Source organism: Chlorocebus sabaeus, chromosome 26, assembly GCF_047675955.1.
Source record: "Chlorocebus sabaeus isolate Y175 chromosome 26, mChlSab1.0.hap1, whole genome shotgun sequence".
In the NCBI taxonomy this organism is placed as follows: Eukaryota; Metazoa; Chordata; class Mammalia; order Primates; family Cercopithecidae; genus Chlorocebus; species Chlorocebus sabaeus.
The window spans coordinates 40,816,365-40,838,156 of record NC_132929.1 but is presented as its reverse complement, the minus strand read 5'-3'; the positions used below and the strand labels follow the sequence as shown (position 1 = coordinate 40,838,156).

The window sequence follows — 21,792 nt, the reverse complement described above, 5'->3', positions numbered from 1 at the left end:
TGAACCTGGGAGGCGGAGCTTGCAGTGAGCCAAGATTGTGCCAGTGCACTCCAGCCTGGGCGACAGAGCGAGACTCCGTCTCAAAAAAAAAAAAAAAAAGAAAACTGTCTCTACTAAAAATACAAAATTAGCCAGCCATGGTGGCACACGTCTGTAATCCCAGCTACTCGGGAGGCTGAGGCAGGAGAATTGCTTTAACCCGGGAGGCAGAGGTAGTGGTGAGCTGAGATCACACCATTGCACTCCAGCCTGGGCAACAAGAGCGAAACTCCACCTCAAAAAAAAAAAAAAAAAAAAAAAAGTAGACCTTATCCTATTGGTTACAAGCAAGTCATGAGGCCAGCTCAGATTCAAGGGGAGGAAAATTAGATTCTACCTCCTGATGGTGTGATGGTGGATTAGTGTAGTTACATTGTACGAGAACATAAGGAATGGGAAATACCATCGTAGCCATCTTTGGAAAATACAGATTGCTATAGCCTCCTTGAGAATAAAGCCATCCCAGAGGAAGCAGTTGAGATATGGAAAAAGAAAAGTTCTAATGATGTTGTCTGAGTACCTAGATCCAACTTTTACAAGACTGCCATCATCAGAACCATCAGATTCTTTTTCTGCTTAAACCATTTTGAGTTCGGGCGTGGTGGCTCACTCCTGTGATTCCAGCACTTTGGGAGGTCAAGGCATGCGGATCACCTGAGGTCAGGAGTTTGAGACCAGCCTGGCCAACATGGCGAAACCCCGTCTCTACTAAAAATATAAAAATTAGCTGGGCGTGGTGGCATGCACCTGTAATCCCAGCTACTTGGGAGGCTGAGGCAGGAAACTCACTTGAACCCGGGAGGTGGAGGTTGCAGTGAGACAAGATTATGCCACTGCACTCCAGCCTGGGCAACAGAGTGAGACTCTATCTCAAACAAACAAACAAACAAAAAACACAAACAACAACAACAACAAAAAATTTTGAGTTGTGCTTTTGTCACTTGCAACTGAAAGAGCTTTTACTCTTAGTGTATCAGTTATCTATTGCAGCATAACAAACCACTCCAAAATTCTGTGGCTTAAAACAATGATTTATTATTTCTCATGATTCTGTGGGTTGGCTGGACAGAATCACAGTCCAGACCATTCCTCTGTTGGTCTCATCTGGACTCTCTCAGGCAACTGCATGGATGGAAAATTTAAGATGGCCTCATTCACCTGTCTGGCCACTGGCTCAGGGTCTCATTTCTTATCCATGTGGTCTCTCATCCTCCAGTAGGAGAGACTGACTTCCTTAGATGGTAGACAATGTTCCGAGAGAGCGATGGTGGAAACTGTAAGGTCTCTTGAGGCCTAAACTCCAGAACTTATGCAACATCACTTCTGTTCTATTCCTTTATTCAAAGCAAGTCACAAAGTCAGTCCAGGTCAAAGGAATGAATAAATAGGCTCCACCTCATAATGGGAGCGTTGCAAAGAATGTGTGACCATATTTAATCCACCACAATGTGGTAGATAGCTAGATTATGTTAGATGGGAACATCTTTGGAATTAGTATATGTACAGGAAGCAGGGTGTGTCTGCCAGGCAGGTGGGACAGGCTGTTCTGGGCATGTGCCCACTGAGGAGCCTACAGTTGGGGTGTGACTTCGATAGTGGCTCCTCTGAGCTGAGAAACCTATGACAAGGTCTACATTAGACCTCTGGTTCACAGGGGCAACTTGGAGCTGAAGACCTACCATAGCTGAGTGACTTCATGCCTCTTAGCCTCAGTTCATCCTCTGTAAAATGGGCATGCTGATCCCTGCCTCACAGATTGACTGTGAGACTGAAGATGAGATGATCACCACTAATGTGCTTTGTAAATGACAGTGTCATCTACATGTGACTGTGTATTATTATCTGAGATCTGAGGAAGAAATACTCAAGATGGGCCTGGGTAGTCACAGAGGGCAGGAAGGGGGATGCCAAGACAGGGCTTTGAAGAAGGACATTCACGCTGGTGAGGGAGAAGGGCCGTATTTCAAGATGGGAAGCTGGAAAATAAAATTATAAAGGCACAGAGGTAGAACAGTGACAGATGGTACCTAGGAGAGGGAGGAGAACAACTTGGTCAGAGGGTGAGCCCCTCTACCACCCTGGACTCTGGGTTTCTGGGTTCCCTGGCAGTGGGGCAGCAGCCACTGATGGTCACTCAGAACCACAGCCAAGGCTTCTATTCTTCAAGGATCATCAGCTGCTTATCTCCTGGGCAGGTCTCCAAGGCCTCCTCCAGCCACAGGGGCAACGACAGGAGGTGGCGGGCAGGTGGTCAGAGTCAGAGATAGAGCACCCTCCTCTGGAGCCACCAGGATCAGGTTAGACTCCTCCCAGTGTTCCCAAGCTCCTTTCCCCACTACAGGGTGGGGACCCCTGGCTATAGGCTTGGGTTTTAGGTGGCCTAGCTAAGCTGGGCTCCAAGCCCCTTTATCCCCTGGGCAGGGATGGGGGTGACTGATGGGCTTCCAGCATGTTCCAGGCAGAGACTTGGAGTGGTTGCAGAGTAGCCTGGCTTGCAGAAGCCCCAGATGGCCACTAGTGGCTGAGGCTGACCCACCCAGGCCAGGCCTCGGACAGTCTAGACCTATGGCCACCTCTGAAGCCCTCTCTATTCTGGGGTCCTGGCTGAGGGGAGCAATAGCTTCCCCCTCAAAGGAGTCCTGGGAAGAGAGAGTCAGGGCAGGCTCAGATTTCCCCAGTCTAGCCCTGTGCAGCTCACACAGCTCATTCCTACTTGGAGATAGGAAAGGACTCGGATGGGCGTATGGGAGGAGGCAAGATATGAGATAGGGGGGCAGAGATGGCAAGGCTGGAGTTGGAACCTAGCCCTCAGCCCTGTACTTACCATATTAACACCCACTGGCCACTCGGGGCTAGGTAAGTGGGGGCCTTAGTGTTAGTCCTGGGCTAAATGAGGAGACCCAGGCAGGAATCCTGGCCTAAAAGACTCCACTTTACCCAATCCTCACCCATAGAGTACCCTGCCTCCCACTACAGAAAGAGATGGAGGTGACTGGGAGGCTGGGGAGGACTTTCTCACCCACCCTGGAATTCCACAGACTGAAGGCCTTGGAGAGCAGTTGATTACCCTGACCTTGACCTCCGGTTTACCTCCTACTACCTTCCTTTCCTGTGTATCTCTCTTGCTGTCCTTATCCAGCCTTGGTGGTCATATCTGCTTCTCTGACCTTCCTCCTGACCTCGACTCCAGACTGGCTCCTCTGACTTCTGCCAGAGGAGCAGTCGTTCCCTCCACTCTGTCCTCCCAGCTATGTTTGCTGTCAGTACAGATGGTCCCCAACTTAGGATGATTCAAGTTACAATTTTCTGACTTTATGATGGTGCAAAAGTGACACAAATTCAGTAGAAACTGTACTTTCCTGTATAACCATTGTGTTTTTCACTTTCAGTACAATATTCAATATATCACACGAGATATGCAATACTTTATTGTAAAATAGGCTTTTTGTTAGATGATTTTGTCCAACTGTAGGCTAATGTAGGCTAATGGAAGTGTTCTCAACATATTTAAGGTAGGCTAGGCTAAGTTCTGATGTTTAGTAAGTTAGGTGCATTAAGCACATTTTTTTATTTATGATATTTTCAACTTACAGTGGGTTTATTGGGACATTACTGTAAGTCAAAGAGCATCTGTATGTCTCAAACCTTGCAATCTCAGAGCTGGCAGGGGCCTGCAAACTCACTCAGTCCAACTCCTGTTGCACACCTGAGGTCCAAGGTTACTTGGGTTCTTGCTCGTTCATGTTCACATATGAGAATCAGAAACAGTTGGGAGGCTGAGGCAGAAGAATGGCGTAAACCCGGGAGGCAGAGCTTGCAGTGAGCTGAGATCCAGCCACTGCACTCCAGCCTGGGCGACAAGGCGAGACTCCGTCTCAAAAAAAAAAAAAAAAAAAAAAAAAAAGAAAGAAACAGCCAGGACTAGCCTTCTGACTTCCAAATTTCTATTTTTCTCCTGTCCTTTGATCTGGGGATTGTGGCTCAGCCTTTGTCTGTCTGTCTATTCCTTAGGCCATCAGATTTCACTTGAGGTTCACTCAGTTCAGACGTCTGCAGTCAAAGCCATGGCTGAAACTGCGTCATGGCTTGGCCCTGATAAGTTGCACCAGACTGGGGCCAACTACAGGGCTTAGGAACCAAGGGCTGGGGGCTGGCAGGGAGATGGGGCTCCAGGAGATAAAGCAAATGAGATCTATGCCCCAGGTCTACTTGGGAACCATTGCTGCTCAACGTCCTTTTTCTACCCCCACTCTCTTCCCCAGCAGATCTTTTTTTCTCTTTTTCTTTTTTTAGACCAAGTCTCACTCTGTCGCCCAGGCTGGAGTGCACTGGCGCGATCTCGACTCACTGCAACCTCTGCCTCCTGGGTTCAAGACACTCTTCTGCCTCAATCTCCCGAGTAGCTGGGGTGACAGGCACACTCCACCATGCCCGGCTAGTTTTTCTATTTTTAGTTGAGATGGGTTTCACCATATTGGCCAGGCCAGTCTTGAACTCCTGACCTCAAGTGATCCACCTGCCCCTGTCTCCCACAGTGCTGGGATTACAGGCGTGATCTACTGCAACCAGCCTCCCAGCATATCTTGTCAAGGGCAATGCTCAGAGAAAACAGCTCTTACGCACACACACACACACACACACACACACGGAAAGACACATACACACAGGAAAAGGCATAAACACACACACACACGGAGCTCTCTGGCATACGGGTATGCACTGTTGTGCTGTGGGATCATTTCCATGTGAGGCGCTTTCCTCCGAGTGCAAGGATACATCTCTTTTCTTGTGCCTTCCTAGTGCCCAGCCTGGAGCCTGGGAATAAGAGCTCGGTAAAGGTATGTGGAGAGAGTGAGCTGACCCTGGTGTGGACAGCCACAGGACCAGCCCTCCATCTCCAGTTGCCGGCATGAGGCAGGAAGCCCTGCCCAGGCTAGATGAGCCTGCTACATGGGGCAGGACCTGGCACTGTGGTCCTTAGTACACTCACTCTTCATCTTCTTCCTTCACCTGGGGCTCTATCACTGTGACCAGTCAATCTCAAAATGTGATCCATGAACCAACAGCATCAATATCATCCCGGAGCTTGTTAGAAATGCAAAGTCTCAGGCCCCACTGAATCAGAAACTCTGGGTGTGGGGTCCAGAAATCTGCTTTAACGGCCCTCCAGGTGATTCTAACACATGCTAAAATTAGAGAACCAGTGTCTGTGCACACAGATAACCTCATGCTGGGGCCAGAGGCCGGGAGTTGGGGTGTGAAACCCCAAAGCACATGCATCTGCATACGCCCCCTATGGGTAAGACTAGCTGTTCACGTGCTGGTGGATGCCCATACCTGAAGTCAGACACGTACTCATACACATGCACATATATGAGCATCGGGGTCTCAGAAGAGTCCACATGCTGGAGCTCTGGGGTCTCAGTGGGTACCAGCAGGCACTCAGATGGAAGTGGGGAGAAGAAAGGAAGAACTGTTCTCACCAGCTGACAACCTATGCCCCACAATTCTTTTGTCCCTCATCCCTTCTGAGGTTCCCTGAGTGTTCCCTCAGAAGCCAGAGAAGCTGAGTAGTTGCCCAGCTCAGACCAGACACACCCAACTGAGTGGCCAAGGTGGTCTGTGTGCTTAAGAGTGTCTGGAGTATGTGCTAAGACCAGCAAAGTCTTTTCTCTGTGTGGGCGGGCCAGGGCCAGGGGAATGTGGGGCATCAGCAAGCAAGGCTTAGTTAGGCAAGAGCACACCATCTCCTGGGCCATGAAATGCTGCCCAGATGTAGAATTCCCCGTGGCCCCTTCCCAGGGCTGTTTCTAGTGCCCAGCCCACCTCCTGACCCCTCTCTCTCTGCTCTGGACTGTGAAGCCTCAGGCCGCTGCCCACCTGGCCCATCACCAGGTCCTGCGGCATCTCCTCCTTAGGATCTGGACACAAAATCCTGGCCTCTGTGAGCTGCAAGGGGACATGGGGAGGGGAGAGGGAGGCTCATGCTCAGATCTGGTTTCGCTGCTGCTTCCCCTGGCTGGCTGCCACAGGCTGAGCCACCAGCTGTGCTATATAAGGCCGGCGCTGGACTGCTGGAGAGGCGAAGGCTTGGACCCCCAGCTGAGGAGTCCTGCTCAAGACACGGTGAGCTCCACTCCCATTCCCCTCACCCCATCCATGCACCCCACTGCTGGACTCAACTGCTCCTGCCCTCCCCTGACTACCCCATTCCCTTCTCCCCCACCTTCCCCCACTTTTTGCTGTCTAATCCTTCATCTCCCACAGAGAAGACTCCCTTTCTGCTTTGGGAATCTGCTTTCCCCCATTGGCCCAACCTGAGGGCCTGAGGACAATCTCCCTCCCCGACCTGAGGACAGGAACCCCCAAATGGTCCCACTTAGGGTTTCTTTACCTCTGGGTGCCCTGCTTTATTCCCTGCGGTCAGTCAGCCTGCTTTGTCCAAGTGTTCTGAGGAGCGTGGGATGGCGAGCCTAACCAACAGGGCATATGCTGAGGAAACGGCGGGGATACTGAGAAACTTCCGTGAGCTGCCAGATGGGAAATGGTTTTTCCACAAGGTGTCTCAGGCCACCTCAGCCTCCAGACATCCTTGGCGCAGGCTCAGGCTCAGGCTGAATGCGGTGCAGGTCAGCAGACTGCTCAACTCCCTGCTTGGAGCCCAGAGTGAGACATGTAATGTGGAGGCCTTTGGGACGTCCTGGTGACTCTGCTCCCTCATCCGAGAACCAGGTAGCGGTGGGGCTAGTGGTTTTCGAGCTAGAAGGTCTGCAGCATGGGACTGGTTTGTTCTTCCCCTGGAATATCCAAGTGTTTTCAGATACATATTTTTTTAGAGAGGAGGTCTCTTCCCTTTCCTACCACACCCTGGACTTAGGAGGTTGAAGGGAACCACTTTTGAATCCCCAGAAACGAGTCAGATTCTGGGTTGGCCGGAGCTCTAGGGAGACATAAAAATGTTCTGCTCAGCTGCGGCCTGGGCCACGCACGCCCCATGGTTCCTTGCCCTAGTCCCAGGCCTGCTTTCCTCTTCTGACCCTTGCAGTTCCTCACCCACGCTCAGCAGTTACTGGGGAGCCCTGGCCTCTCACAGTGCATCCCCTCTGCTTTCCCTCAGCTGGCTTCTGGCTGTGTAACTCCCAGCCAGGCCCCAAACAAAAAGGCCAGAAATGTGTTCCAGCTGCAGCCCGTGCACATCTGGGAATGTGTTCATGGAGGTGGTATGTCCGAGGCATCCGCACCCTCCAGCCAGCCTGCCTTATGAGAGGCCACTGTAGTCGGAGCCAAGTCTTCAGGCCTTAATATGTACCTGTCTGTGTGAGAGTGTGAACTCCATCAAAGGATGGCAAAACAAATGCCCCTCAAGCCTGGGTCTTAGAAGTGACTGACGAGTCACCAAGAGGCTGCTGGGGGTGAGCCCTGGGCTCTACTCATTGGCAAGGAACCCCCTTGCCCCTGCGCATCCTTGTGCCCCATCTCCATGTGGGGCCCTGGAGCCTACCCCCAGGGATGGAACCTAGTCTGCCTCCTTTGAACTCAGATTCTGAGCCTCTGTACCTCCCAAGCTACCTGGTTTCACAACTCGGGCAAATGTCACTCTCATATCATTCTGTCCACCTTTCCCTCCTTGACAGGTCAAGAAGTATTTCTGCTTGAACCATAAGCGGTGATTCAGAAATATGGAACCTGACAAGCTTTGTTTCTTTACAGGTCACTGGATCTGAGAAACTTCCCAGGGGACCGCATTCCAGAGTCAGCGACTCTGTGAAGCACCCTCACCTACCTCTTGCCACGTTCCCACGGGGCTTGGGGGAAAGATGGTGGGGACCAAGGCCTGGGTGTTCTCCTTCCTGGTCCTGGAAGTCACATCTGTGTTGGGTATAGGCTAAGTATCTGCTGGCTCCCAAATCTTCCACTTGCCACAGTGAAGTCGTGTCTGGTCTGGAACTGAACTATGCATCTGCCTTAAGACACAGCAAGGCCTTAAGACCTGAGGCCACTTTATGGATTTATTCATAATTTATACCGTTTGTTTTTCTCCAAAACTTGAGATTGTTCCCATTGTTAAAACTCACAAAACAGAACTTTTATATGAGGAGAGGGATGAGCAGTCATTCAGAGGGAGGGAAAAAAGATAAGAGGGTTATTTTTAGCCCCAGAGTACTAAATTGAGCTCCAAGCTTCCTGGCAGCCAAAGTAACAGGGAATCACAGGGGATCAGCGAGTTCTCAGAAGTAGGTTTGGGGTTTGGTCTGTTTTTAGTTTTATGAAAATTCTTTTGGCCCAAAGCTCAATTTCATTTAGACCCTGCAGCCAAATTTCACAGACACACCAGAACCCCTTCCGATCTCCTCACCCTCTAACTGCATCCTCTGGTGATACTGAGCTCTGGAAGGAACTGGTAGACTTCCCAAGGCATCTAAGCATCAGAGCTACTAGCCCTCCCCTGCACACTCTCTTCCACCTCCTCCCCTTCCTCTCCTGATTTCTAAGCACATACTCAGGTAAAGCAAAAAAAAAAAAAAAAAAAAAATTGCTCAAAACCCTGTTTTAAAGCTGTATGCCTTGCAGGATTTGTGGCCACAAATGTAGGAACAAAGGCTGTCTCAGCCTGGAACCAACCCCTGTGTGTGCCTCCTACCTTGCTCTTTCCACCCTGACAGCTGCTGCTTGTAATGATTAACATTCAACCATCTGAGGGGAAATCAGATTAGGTTGATTAAAAGAGCTCCTGTCACCCCAATGAAGCAGCACAGAGAATTCTGATTTGGCTCCTGGAGTAAGCGTTAATTGCCTATCAAAGCTTCTGCTGCAGTCCTCTGCTCTGCATTCTCCTTCCCATTCTGGAGACTCCAACCCAGCCTCCGGTAGGGTACAGCTGGAACTGCTTGTGGCCCAAGGACCCTGTACCCATCCTCAGGCAGTCCCTGCCAGCCTCGTGTGGAAAATTGAAGACCACTGCCCCAGTTAGGCCTTAGGAGTCTTTGATGGGAGAGTGGACTTCCAAGGGAAAGTAAATGGCCATCTATTGTGCCAGGCGTTGAGCTAAAAGGAGTTACTAACACTTATTCCGCATGCATTATGTGCTAGGTGTTCTAGGTGGATTTTATGAATGAGCTTATTTAATCCCCACAATCCTCTAAGGCAGGAACTATTATTATTCTTATTTTATGATGAGAGAGCATGGGGTCAGGTGGGTTAAGTAACTTGCCCAAGGTCACACAGTTAGAAAGTGGCAGAGCCTCAGAAGCCCACGCTGTCAATCTGTATATACTTCAGAGGCTTTTACATTCTATCTCATGGAATCCTCATGCCAAATGAATCACCCTGCAAGGTGGGAATTAATATCTCCATTTTACAGATGAGGAAAACAAAGCTCCGTTTTGCCAAGAAGGTTAGGTGCAGACACCAAAGCAGGAGTCCCAGGCCACTGGCTGCTCAGGAGCATCTGATAATGCATTTCTAGAACAAGAGTGAAAAGGGAGCTACCATTCATTGAGTGTGCACTACATGCCAGGTCTCTTTACGTTCATTATCACCTGAATAATACACCAGGACCCTAGGATACAGAGTTATTAGTGCATTCCTATTTTATGGGGAAACAGGCTCAGAGGAGGAAAGCTTTTCTGAGATTGCACAGCAGTAAGTAGCAGAGTGGGGTTTGAACCCATGCCTGGTGCTCGTGTTCCATCCGCCACCTCACACTGTTTCCCTGCATCTTGAGGAATGCTGTAACTTCCAGTCCTGGCCTCTCACTTAGCTTCTCCTCCTGGCCCTCAGGGAGACAGACGATGCTCACCCAGTCGGTAAGAAGAGTCCAGCCTGGGAAGAGGAACCCCAGCATCTTCTCCAAGCCTGCTGACATCCTGGAGAGTGAGTTGTGGCTGAAGCAGGAAGGGGCTGGAGGGGCAGTCTTTACCGAGCTTCCTAAGTGGATCTCTGAAGCCAGGGCATGATGTCAGGGTTCCATGGAAACCTACTTTTACAAGTATTTGGCCTCCATCTCTGTCCAGCAGAGGAACTTAGTATATAAGACAGCTCAGAATCAGGAATCTGCCTGATACATTTCAGGAATGCTGTGGAGCTTGCTGGGGCCAGAGCACAGGTTGGTGGGAAGGGAGTGGGGAGATGAGTATGGAGAGATGGCTGGGGACAGCTCACTAGCACCCTGAATGCTTAGCTAGAGGATCTTAAAGCTGGAGGTGATGTGGCCTGAGCCACATGGAGAAAGCTCACCCTGATTGCAGGATCAGGGATGGGTGTGAATGGCATTGAGGAGGAGCCTTGATGTAGAAAGTGACTGACATGGTTTGGCCAGGCTGATGAGAGTGTGAATGGAGGCCTCAGCAGTGGCAGGTGTAGAGGGGATTGGAGAGATACTGGAGAGACAAATGTGATAGGGCCTGAGGCCAGCTGGGGGTGGGTGACAGGGAAAGGAGAACTGGAGCGCACCAGGATCACGGCTCCTCCTCAACTTGGCTATGTCTCTCAGGCCCTGGTGAGTGGACAACATGGTTCAACATCGACTACCCAGGTGGGAAGGGCGACTATGAGCGGCTGGACGCCATTCGCTTCTACTATGGGGACCGTGTATGTGCCCGTCCTCTGTGGCTAGAGGCTCGGACCACTGATTGGACACCTGCGGGCAACACTGGCCAAGTGGTCCATGGTAGTCCCCGTGAGGGTTTCTGGTGCCTCAACAGGGAACAGCGGCCTGGTCAGAACTGCTCTAATTACACCGTACGCTTCCTCTGCCCACCAGGTAAGCCAGAACGCCCCACCCCCACCCTACTTCCCACTAGCCTCTACTCAGGGAGAGGGAGAACTTGCCTCTGGCCACCAGAACTCTCAACATCACACACATGCGTATGCTTGGACTCTCTAATAATAAACAAGTATTGTCATTAGTGCCAGAACCTTCCCCATAGTGTTTTGTGTTTATGGGTACTCTCTACTCAACCTGTATTATTGTGTTTGAGTGGCACCACGGTGAAGACCACAGGCTCTGAAGTGGGGCTGCTTGGGGTTGAATTCTGAGCCTGCCATATGACGTGTCCCCTAGACAAATTTTCTGAAATTCTCTTAGCCTCAGGTTTCTCATATGTGACACCTGGGTAATATTAAGTCTTCATAGGGGTTTTTAACGGGGATTAAATGATATGAACACAGAGGCTTAACCCAGGTAAATGCTCACTGAGTGTTAGTTTCTATTCTTGTTCCTGTGTGCCAGATACTGTGCTAGTTATCCACATTATTCAACCTTTACAACTGACCTTTGAGGGATCTCCATCTTGACAAGTTACACGAGGTTCAGAGAAGCTAGGTAACTTCTCACGATTCCATAGCTGATAACGCAGAGCTGGAGTTTGAACCATGTCTGTGTTTGCAGAGCCTATGCATTTACATCCCCTCCCACCATGGATAATACAGATGTTAGGGGGAGCAGGTCTACTCCCTTCTTGGATGGGGATCCTCCCCCTTAGGGTTCCACAAGATCCCCCAGGCCCAGGAGTCAGTGATGGTCATCTGGGGTGGGAAATCAGGCTGATCTGAGCAAGGTGTGAAGACCCCATTCTTGTACACAGGCCTCAGGCCAGAGGTGAGGAAGGTGGGCAGAAAGGGGCTTCTTGCCCAAGTCATTGCATGTTCCAGGCCCCGACTTCCCAGGGGTCCCTGACTTCCCAGGGAGTCCTTCCTTAGGAGCATGCGGCTGTTTCCACATTGGTGAAGAAGATAGTGCTATCCCTGCACATCCCAGGAGAGCATATCAAAGTCCCAGTGCTTGGCCAACAAGCACCTCTCATGGCGACCCCTAGCCCATATGGTGCCTCTGTGAAAATTAGAGACCTCACTTCCTCAAGACTTTTGACTTCCATCTGTTGGAAAAATCATTGCAGTAAATATAAATATAAGTGACATCTACAACATAAATGAAAACCTTGTTTTTACCAGAGAAGAAACAGCCTCAGGGTCAGATTTCCTGACAGAGTCCCCTCAAGAGGGAAGTCAGACCGTCTGCTGATCTCACTTTGCAGGGTCCCTGCGCCAAGACACAGAGCGCATCTGGAGCCCGTGGTCTCCCTGGAGCAAGTGCTCAGCTGCCTGTGGTCAGACTGGGGTCCAGACTCGCACACGCACCTGCTTGGCAGAGACGGTGTCGCTGTGCAGCGAGGCCACTGAAGAGGGTCAGCACTGCATGGGCCAGGACTGTACAGGTACCACCCTCCCTCCTGGCACTAGGCAGGGTGTGGTGGGTGAGGCTGAAGAATGAGAAAGGAGTTAGAGGGTCAGTTTGAGACTGATGGATTTTTCATTTACTTACTCACCGCATATTAATTGAGCATCTATTATGTGCCCTAATGAGAGATATATAGGATAATATAGGAACACAGGGCAGGGTCAATTATCATAGCCTGGGGGAATCCAGGAGAGCTTCCTAGAGGAGGTGTTTTGGACTAAGTTTTTGTTGTTGTTGTTTTGAGACAGAGTCTTGCTCCATTGCCCAGGCTGGAGTACAATGGCACAATCTTGGCTTACTCCAGCCTCCACCTCCCAGGTTTAAGTGATTCTCCTATCTCAGCCTCCCTAGTAGCTGGGATTACAGGTGCGTGTCACCATGCCCAGCTAATTTTTGTATTTTTTGTAGAGATGGGGTTTCACCATGTTGGCCAAGCTGGTCTTAAACTCCTGACCTCAGGTGATCCACCCACCTTGGCCTCCCAAAGTCCTGGGATTACAGGTGTGAACCACCACGCCCGGCCTTGGGATAAGTTTTAAAGATGAGTAGGAGTTAGTCATGCAGGCTGATAAGGGAGAGTAGCAAAGGCCAAAGAGGAGAGGAAGTGATCTGTGATGTGGCTGAAGGAATGCCAGAATCCACAGAATCCCTACTGATGTGGCCCCTTGTCCCACAGCCTGTGACCTGACCTGCCCAATGGGCCAGGTGAATGCTGACTGTGATGCTTGCATGTGCCAGGACTTCATGCTTCATGGGGCTGTCTCCCTTCCTGGAGGTGCCCCAGCCTCAGGGGCCACTGTCTACCTGCTGACCAAGACACCTAAGCTGCTGACCCAGACAGACAGTGATGGGAGATTCCGAATCCCTGGCTTGTGCCCTGATGGCAAAAGCATCCTGAAGATCACAAAGGTCAAGTTTGCCCCCATTGTACTCACAATGCCCAAGACAAGCCTGAAGGCAGCCACCATCAATGCAGAGTTTGTGAGGGCAGGTAACTAAATTCTCTGGGGTAGGGCTGGTGAGAAGGTCCAGATTTTTAAATAAAGGGATTATAGTGCTAAAAGCTGGCTTCCCAGCTAACTCGGAGTAAAACCCTGAATCCTTACCATGACCTGCATGGCCCTCTATTATCTGGCCCTCCATTTCTTCTCTGCTCTCCTCTCCTGTTACTTTCTCCACACCAAATCACTCTACTCCAACTGCAATGGGCTCCTATCTGTTCCTGAAACACACAGGCACACTCCTGCCTCAGGGCCTTTGTGCTTGCTGCATGTATTCTATTTAGAATGTTCTTCCTGTAGATATTGGCATGGCTTGCTCCCTCAAATGTATGAAGTCTTCCCTGGCCACCTTATCTAACAGTCAATACAATATAGTGTGAGGTTTGAAGGTCACAGAAAGAAAGGCTTGGGAAGTTCAGAAATGGTGCAGGATGGCCAGAAAATTCTGCCAGGGGCAGCAGAACATGAATATTGCACTATTCAAAATGGTAAGTTCTGTCCCATTGGTCGTGCTTAGGAATCTTGGCTGACACAAGGTCCCCTTGTTTCTCCACTGACCCACCCAATGCTGCTTGACAGGCCATGGGAGAGGTTCCAGGATGGGGTGTGTGGAAGGATAGACTCCACTGTGAACCAATTCCCTTAGGACCAATGGAGATGGGCTGGGGGTAGGGGTGAAGCCATACAATTTTCACACCACCAAAGACCCTGAGGGAGCAAGGCTCAGTAGAACTTGTCACACACACACAAACCCAAAATGCTATTTCTCATCTTCTGTCCCAGAGATTCCATACATGGTGATGAACCCTGAGACAAAAGCACGGAGAGCTGGGCAGAGCGTGTCCCTGTGCTGTAAGGCCAAAGGGAAGCCCAGTCCGGACAAGTATTTTTGGTGCGTATTCTGCTAGCTACCCTGCCCAATTCTCCTCTTGGAAACCAGAGCTTCTTGCATTCGGTCTGGACTTATTAATAAGAACAATAACCAACAGAATAAAGTTACAAGTAAGGCAGTGGTACAGAGCCCGGATGTTGGGACTTACAAATGGGAGCCATGGGGTTGGGAGCCAGACAACCAGCAAGCTCTCTCATTGTACCCTCAAAGCTAGGAGAACGCTTTGGCCGGGCACAGAGGCTCATGCCTGTAATCCCAGCACTTTGGGAGGCTGTGGCAGGTGGATTGCTTGAGCCCAGGAGCTCGAGACCAGCCTGGACAACATAGTAAAGCCCTGTCTCTATAAAAAATTTTAAAAATTAGCCAGGTGTGCAGGCTTGTGTTTCTAGTACCAGCTACTCGGGAGGATGAGGTAGGAGGATCACTTGAGTCCAGGAGGCAGAGGTTGCAGTGAGCTGTGATCATGCCACTGCTCTCCAGCCTGGAGACAGAGCAAGACTCCATGTTAAAAAAAAAAAAAAAAAAAAAAAAAGGAAACAAGGGCAGAATCCCTTATAGCTGTGAGTCCTTTATCCTTCACAAACATTTTATAGTCACTCTCTTATTTGACCCATCCATCCAACAATCCTGTGAAGTCAGCTGGAAGTCATTGCTGACATTTTATAGACCAGAAAGCTGAAGCACAGATTGGTGAGATGGGGCGGGGGAGGTTGTCCAAGCATCCCCAGCCAGGTATGTGGTAGGGCTGGGGCTTAGAACCAAGCTCCTTGTTTCCCAGGCCAATTAGTGCTCTTGGATGAGCCAAGTCAAAGGTGATATTGACATTAGTGGGAACCCATTCACCATCTGTCTCCTTGGCTGCCTGCTCCTGGCACTTTTCCAGGAATACCTGCCCTCCCATTGCCCATTCAGGGTCCACCTCTCCATCCCTTGCAGGTATCATAATGACACATTGCTGGATCCTTCCCAGTACAAGCATGAGAGCAAGCTGGTGCTGAGGAACTTGCAGCAGGACCAGGCGGGGGAGTACTTTTGCAAGGCCCAGAGTGATGCTGGGGCTGTGAAGTCCAAGGTTGCCCAGCTGATTGTCATAGGTAAGACTGTCTGGGTCCCCGGGGGCCCTGGGTCTGCAACAAGGCTGGCTGAGCACCCCGGTGCGCATAACTATGCAGTAAAAGCTAAGGCTTTTTCTTTTTTCTTTTCTTTTTTTTTTTTTTTTTTTTGAGATAGAGTCTCGCTCTGTCACCCAGGCTGGAGTGCAGTGACACCATCTCAGCTCACTGCAACCTCCATCTCCTGGGTTCAAGTGATTCTCCTGCCTCAGCCTCCTGAATAGCTAGGATTACAGGCATGTACCACCACGCCTGGCTAATTTTGTATTTTTAGTAGAGACGGTGTTTTGCCGTGTTGGCCAGGCTGGTCTCAAACTCCTGACCTCCAGTGATGCACCTGTTTCGGCCTCCCAAAGTGCTGGGATTACATGCGTGAACCACCGTGCCTGGCCAAGCTCAGGCTTTTCTGTACTGTGCACAGTGCCAGGACCTCTAGGACACAACGATGGTACAGATCTGAATCCTACCACCATGGAGCCATCATTTGAGTAGGAGTGAAGACATGTAAATAAGAGATAAACAAGATAGAAAAATGCAGCTAAGGCCGGGTGCAGTGGCTCACACCTGTAATCCCAGCACTTTGGGAGGCCAAAGTGGATGGATCACCTGAGGTTAGGAGTTCGAGACCAGCCTGGACAACATGGTGAAACCCTGTATCTACTAAAAATACAAAAATTAGCCAGGCGTGGTGGCGTGCACCTGTAATCCCAGCTACTCAGGAGGCTGAGGTAGTAGAATAGCTTGAACCCAGAGGGAGAAGTTGCAGTGAGCTGACTTCATGCCACTGCACTCCAGCCTGGGAAACAGAGCAAGACTCTGTCTCCAAAAAAAGAAGAAGAAAAGAAACATGCAGCTAAAATAGGAGATAAGGGGCTGTGGACTCTAATAGATGGTAGATACCTCCCAGGTGGGAGTGACCATGGATGGCTACTTGAGGGAGCAGCTTTCCAGCTGGGGCTTAAATAATGGTTCTCAGCTTTGGCTGCCCATTGGTATGACCTGATTGGGTTTTAAAAAATACTGATGCCTCAGTCTTACTTCCAGAGAGTCTGACTTAATTGGTGTGAGATGTGGCCTGGGCATGCATAGTTTAAAACCTCCCCACGTGATTCCAATTTTCAACCAAGGTTAGAACCCCTGGTCTTAAAGAATGGTCAGGGATTGTGTATGTGGAGGTGAGGATGTTACAGATTGAGGGGCCCGCATGGGTAAAGATACAGAAGTGGGAACTGAGGGGGCTTTACAAGAAAGGGTGATCTAGAGCTGGCTTCAAGAAGAGAACTGGATGGGGAGAGGTTAGAGGCCAAAGACCAATAAGGGGCCTGTCTTTGGAAAATGAGTAGGAAGGAAGATAGCTTAATAATTGGCCTAAACAAAACAAAAGGCAGAGAAGGACAGAATGTATTGGAAGGATCTTGGACTACTTCAGACTCTTAAAAAGTTGAGCAACAGGCTGGGTGCGGTGGCTCACGCCTGTAATCCTGGCACTTTGGGAGGCCAAGGAGGGCAGATCATGAGGTCAGGAGATCGAGACCATCCTGGCTAACACAGTGAAACCCCATCTCTACTAAATATACAAAAAATTAGCTGGGCGAGGTGGCGGGCGCCTGTAGTCCCAGCTACTTGGGAGGCTGAGCCAGGAGAATGGCATGAACCCGGGAGGCAGAGCTTGCAGTGAGCCGAGATCGTGCCACTGTACTCCAGCCTGGGCGACAGAGCAAGACTCTGTCTCAAAAAAACAAAACAACAACAACAACAACAACAACAAAATGTTGAGCAACAGACCTCAGGGCAGACAAGACACAGGGTACTCTGGATGTTGGCAGAGATGTGGAGCCCTCAGCAGTGGTCCCAACCCATCACACCAAGGCTCCCTGTTTGCTACAGTAATTCTTAATACTACTTTATTATTCTGAAGTTAAATTTATAGATAACTACATATAATTTCCAAACGTATATATGCATGGTCCTAACTATACAACAAAGGATAAATTTTTAAAATTTTAATACAAAATAGTGTGTATTCCCATATCTAAATGTTTTGGCACATTGACACGAGAAGACAAATCAAGAAGTTAGCCACTTGCACTTAAATCCAAGGTCACCATAAACACAACCGCTACAAATGCCGATGGGTACAGAGGTATCATTCTGGCATTCACAGTCCTTAGGTAATGGTGTTGTAGAAACTTAATTTTCTTGAGATGAAGAACAATCCTTGGTATTGTTCTGAGCTAAACAAAGTACAATCTTAGCTCAATTTATATGGTAGTTGCATTCTTGAAAAATTCAGTATATAGTTAAAGCCATGTAAAAGATACTAGGCTCTGACCTTTTGTTTTAGACAGGGTCTTGCTCTGTCGCCCAGGCTGGAGGGTAGTGGCACTCTCACAGCTAACTGCAGCGTTGACCTCCCAGGCTCAAGCAATCCTCCCACCTCAGCCTCCCAAGTAGCTGGGACTACAGGCGTGTGCCACCACGTCCAGCTGGTTTTTGTATTTTTTGTGGAGACAGGGTTTCATCATATTGCCCTGGCTGGTCTCGAACTCCTGGGCTCAAGCAATCCACCCACCTTGGCCTTCCAAAGTGTTGGGATAACAGCTGTGAACCACTGCATTCATTCAAAGCTTTGATCACTTTAAACAGGTTTTCTACCTACATGAGTGTCTGGTGGAATATGTGAAAGTCGTTCAGAACACAGAAAGATTCTTTATGCAGAACAGTACTATGCATTGCAGGACATAGAACCTCAATGGCCCCTACCCACAATATGCCAGTAACATCCCCAATTTTGGTGATAACCAAAAACACCTTCACAAATTTTCAAGACCCCTCCATTGAGACAAACTGCCACTATAGTGGTCTCATGAACCAACTCTTTCCCCACATATAAAATGGGATCAGTAATAGCTGTTCCATCTCCCTCCAGAGAGTTCTGTGAGAATGAGAGTCATGGATACACAAGTCCTTTGAAAACCACAGAACACTGTAGAGAGGTGAGGTTGAGGTACTCTTTGTGTAGGATGTAAACTTACATCTTAATTTCCACACCATTTCCCTCCACAGCACCTGATGAGACTCCTTGCAACCCAGTTCCTGAGAGCTATCTTATCCGGCTGCCCCATGATTGCTTTCAGAATGCCACCAACTCCTTCTACTATGACGTGGGACGCTGCCCTGTCAAGACTTGTGCAGGGCAGCAGGATAATGGGATCAGGTGCCGTGATGCTGTGCAGAACTGCTGTGGCATCTCCAAAACAGAGGAGAGGGAGATCCAGTGCAGTGGCTACACGCTACCCACAAAGGTGGCCAAGGAGTGCAGCTGCCAGCGGTGTACAGAAACTCGGAGCATCGTGCGGGGCCGTGTCAGTGCTGCTGACAATGGGGAGCCCATGCGCTTTGGCCATGTGTACATGGGGAACAGCCGCGTAAGCATGACTGGCTACAAGGGTACTTTCACCCTCCATGTCCCCCAGGACACTGAGAGGCTGGTGCTCACATTTGTGGACAGGCTGCAGAAGTTCGTCAACACCACCAAAGTGCTACCTTTCAACAAGAAGGGGAGTGCCGTGTTCCATGAAATCAAGATGCTTCGTCGAAAAGAGCCCATCACTTTGGAAGCCATGGAGACCAACATCATTCCTCTGGGGGAAATGGTTGGTGAAGACCCCATGGCTGAACTGGAGATTCCATCCAAGAGTTTCTACAGGCAGAATGGGGAGCCCTACACAGGAAAAGTGAAGGCCAGTGTGACCTTCCTGGATCCCCGGAATATTTCCACAGCCACAGCTGCCCAGAGTGACCTGAACTTCATCAATGATGAAGGAGACACTTTCCCCCTTCGGACATATGGCATGTTCTCTGTGGACTTCAGAGATGAGGTCACCTCAGAGCCACTTAATGCTGGCAAAGTGAAGGTCCACCTGGACTCGACCCAGGTCAAGATGCCAGAGCACATATCCACAGTGAAACTCTGGTCACTCAATCCAGACACAGGGCTGTGGGAGGAGGAAGGTGATTTCGAATTTGAAAATCAAAGGAGGAACAAAAGGGAAGACAGAACCTTCCTGGTGGGCAACATGGAGATCCGTGAGAGAAGGCTCTTTAACCTGGATGTTCCTGAAAGCAGGCGGTGTTTTGTTAAGGTGAGGGCCTACCGGAGTGAGAGGTTCTTGCCTAGTGAGCAGATCCAGGGGGTTGTGATCTCCGTGATTAACCTGGAGCCTAGAACTGGCTTCTCATCCAACCCTAGAGCCTGGGGCCGCTTTGACAGTGTCATCACAGGCCCCAATGGGGCCTGTGTGCCTGCCTTCTGTGATGACCAGTCCCCTGATGCCTATTCTGCCTATGTCTTGGCAAGCCTGGCTGGGGAGGAACTGCAAGCAGTGGAGTCTTTTCCTAAATTCAACCCAAATGCAATTGGTGTCCCTCAGCCCTATCTCAACAAGCTCAATTACCGTCGGACGGACCATGAGGATCCACGGGTTAAAAAGACAGCCTTCCAGATTAGCATGGCCAAGCCAAGGCCCAACTCAGCTGAGGAGAGCAACGGGCCCATCTATGCCTTTGAGAACCTCCGGGCATGTGAAGAGGCACCACCCAGTGCAGCCCACTTCCGGTTCTACCAGATTGAGGGGGATCGATATGACTACAATACAGTCCCCTTCAATGAAGATGATCCTATGAGCTGGACTGAAGACTATCTGGCATGGTGGCCAAAGCCAATGGAATTCAGGGCCTGCTATATCAAGGTGAAGATTGTGGGGCCACTGGAAGTGAATGTGCGATCCCGCAACATGGGGGGTACTCATCGGCGGACAGTGGGGAAGCTGTATGGAATCCGAGATGTGAGGAGCACTCGGGACAGGGACCAGCCCAATGTCTCAGCTGCCTGTCTGGAGTTCAAGTGCAGTGGGATGCTCTATGACCAGGACCGTGTGGACCGCACCCTGGTGAAGGTCATTCCCCAGGGCAGCTGCCGTCGAGCCAGTGTGAACCCCATGTTGCATGAGTACCTGGTCAACCACTTGCCACTTGCAGTCAACAACGACACCAGTGAGTACACCATGCTGGCACCCTTGGACCCACTAGGCCACAACTATGGCATCTACACTGTCACTGACCAGGACCCTCGAACAGCCAAGGAGATTGCGCTTGGCCGGTGCTTTGATGGCACATCCGATGGCTCCTCCAGAATCATGAAGAGCAATGTGGGAGTAGCCCTCACCTTCAACTGCGTAGAGAGGCAGGTAGGCCGCCAGAGTGCCTTCCAATACCTCCAAAGCACGCCAGCCCAGTCCCCTGCTGCAGGCACTGTCCAAGGAAGAGTGCCCTCAAGGAGGCAGCAGCGAGCGAGCAGGAGTGGCCAGCGCCAGCGTGGAGCGGTGGCCTCTCTGAGATTTCCTAGAGTTGCTCAACAGCCCCTGATCAACTAAGTTTTGTGGTACTTCACCCTCTTCTCCCCTCATTTCATCTGACAGCCATTGTGAGACTGATGCACAAACTGTCACTTGGTTAATTTAAGCACATCTGTTTTGGTGCAATTTGCTTGTTTCTTCATGCCTTTACTAACTTTGTCCCATGATACTGATTGGCATGTGGCCCCCAAAATGGCACAATAAAGCCCCTTTGTGAAACTGTTCTTTAAAAGAAACACAAGAAATTGGCCACTGGTAAAACTCTGCAGCTTCAACTGTTCTTCATTTAATGCCATTAATGCAAATATACTTCCTCTTCTTTTTGCATGGTTTTGCCCACCTCTGCAATAGTGATAATCTGATGCTGAAGATCAAATAACCAATAAAAAACATATTTCTTGGCCTTGCTCCACAGGATATAAGCAAGCCTTGATCATAGTTCACACATATAAATGGTGGTGAAATAAAGAAATAAAATGCAATATTTTTACTTGAAATGTAAATAACTTATTTATTTCTTTGCTAAATTTGGAATTCTAGTGCACATTCAAAGTTAAGCTATTAAATATAGGGTAATCATAGTTCCTCTACTAAGTCTGGAACATCTCCTGGTATCCACAATTACACCAGGATGCTAATTGTATTTGTACATTTCCCTTTGCATTTGCTTTTGTTCTTGCTAGAAACCCAGTGTAGTCCAGGGCAGATGTCAATAAATGCATATTCTGTATTTTGATTCTGAGGCCACTGTCCTGTCTTTTAACTATTAAAGTGAGCCAGCTGCTCAGAGGGGTACAGCGGACTCTGGAAAGCAGTCACAGGTGGTGTAGGTCCTGGCCCCCTAAGTTACAGGGCAGGGCAACATAGGCACACACTCTAGCAGTCAAGTTTGTTCTCATGGATCACATTTTCCGTTTGCAGAAAAGAGCAGATTCCTGGAGTTGTGAGCATGTTCTGGGCTCCTGAGCAAAACTAAAAATATGTCCCGATTTTTTTTCTTTCCTTCTTTCCAATACTTTGGAGCTTATACAATGGCTTGGCCCAGGGTCTGACAAGCTGGCCAAGTGGTCCTTTGGCTCCCCCAAAAGCCTGT

At 49.6% G+C, this 21,792-nt stretch overlaps 1 protein-coding gene across 1 annotated transcript; it reads left to right on the top strand.

Moving 5' to 3' along the window:
- The first annotated feature begins 268 nt into the window (after positions 1 to 268).
- Positions 269 to 21,435, top strand: CILP (cartilage intermediate layer protein). Its single transcript, XM_008016249.3, has 9 exons — positions 269 to 6,165; positions 7,750 to 7,917; positions 9,820 to 9,912; positions 10,532 to 10,801; positions 12,075 to 12,254; positions 12,954 to 13,268; positions 14,062 to 14,170; positions 15,107 to 15,264; positions 18,349 to 21,435. The coding sequence occupies exons 2-9, from the start codon at positions 7,857 to 7,859 to the stop codon at positions 20,715 to 20,717; spliced, it is 3,555 nt and encodes a 1,184-aa protein (XP_008014440.3). The 5' UTR covers positions 269 to 6,165; positions 7,750 to 7,856; the 3' UTR covers positions 20,718 to 21,435.
- Positions 21,436 to 21,792: the final 357 nt, after the last annotated feature.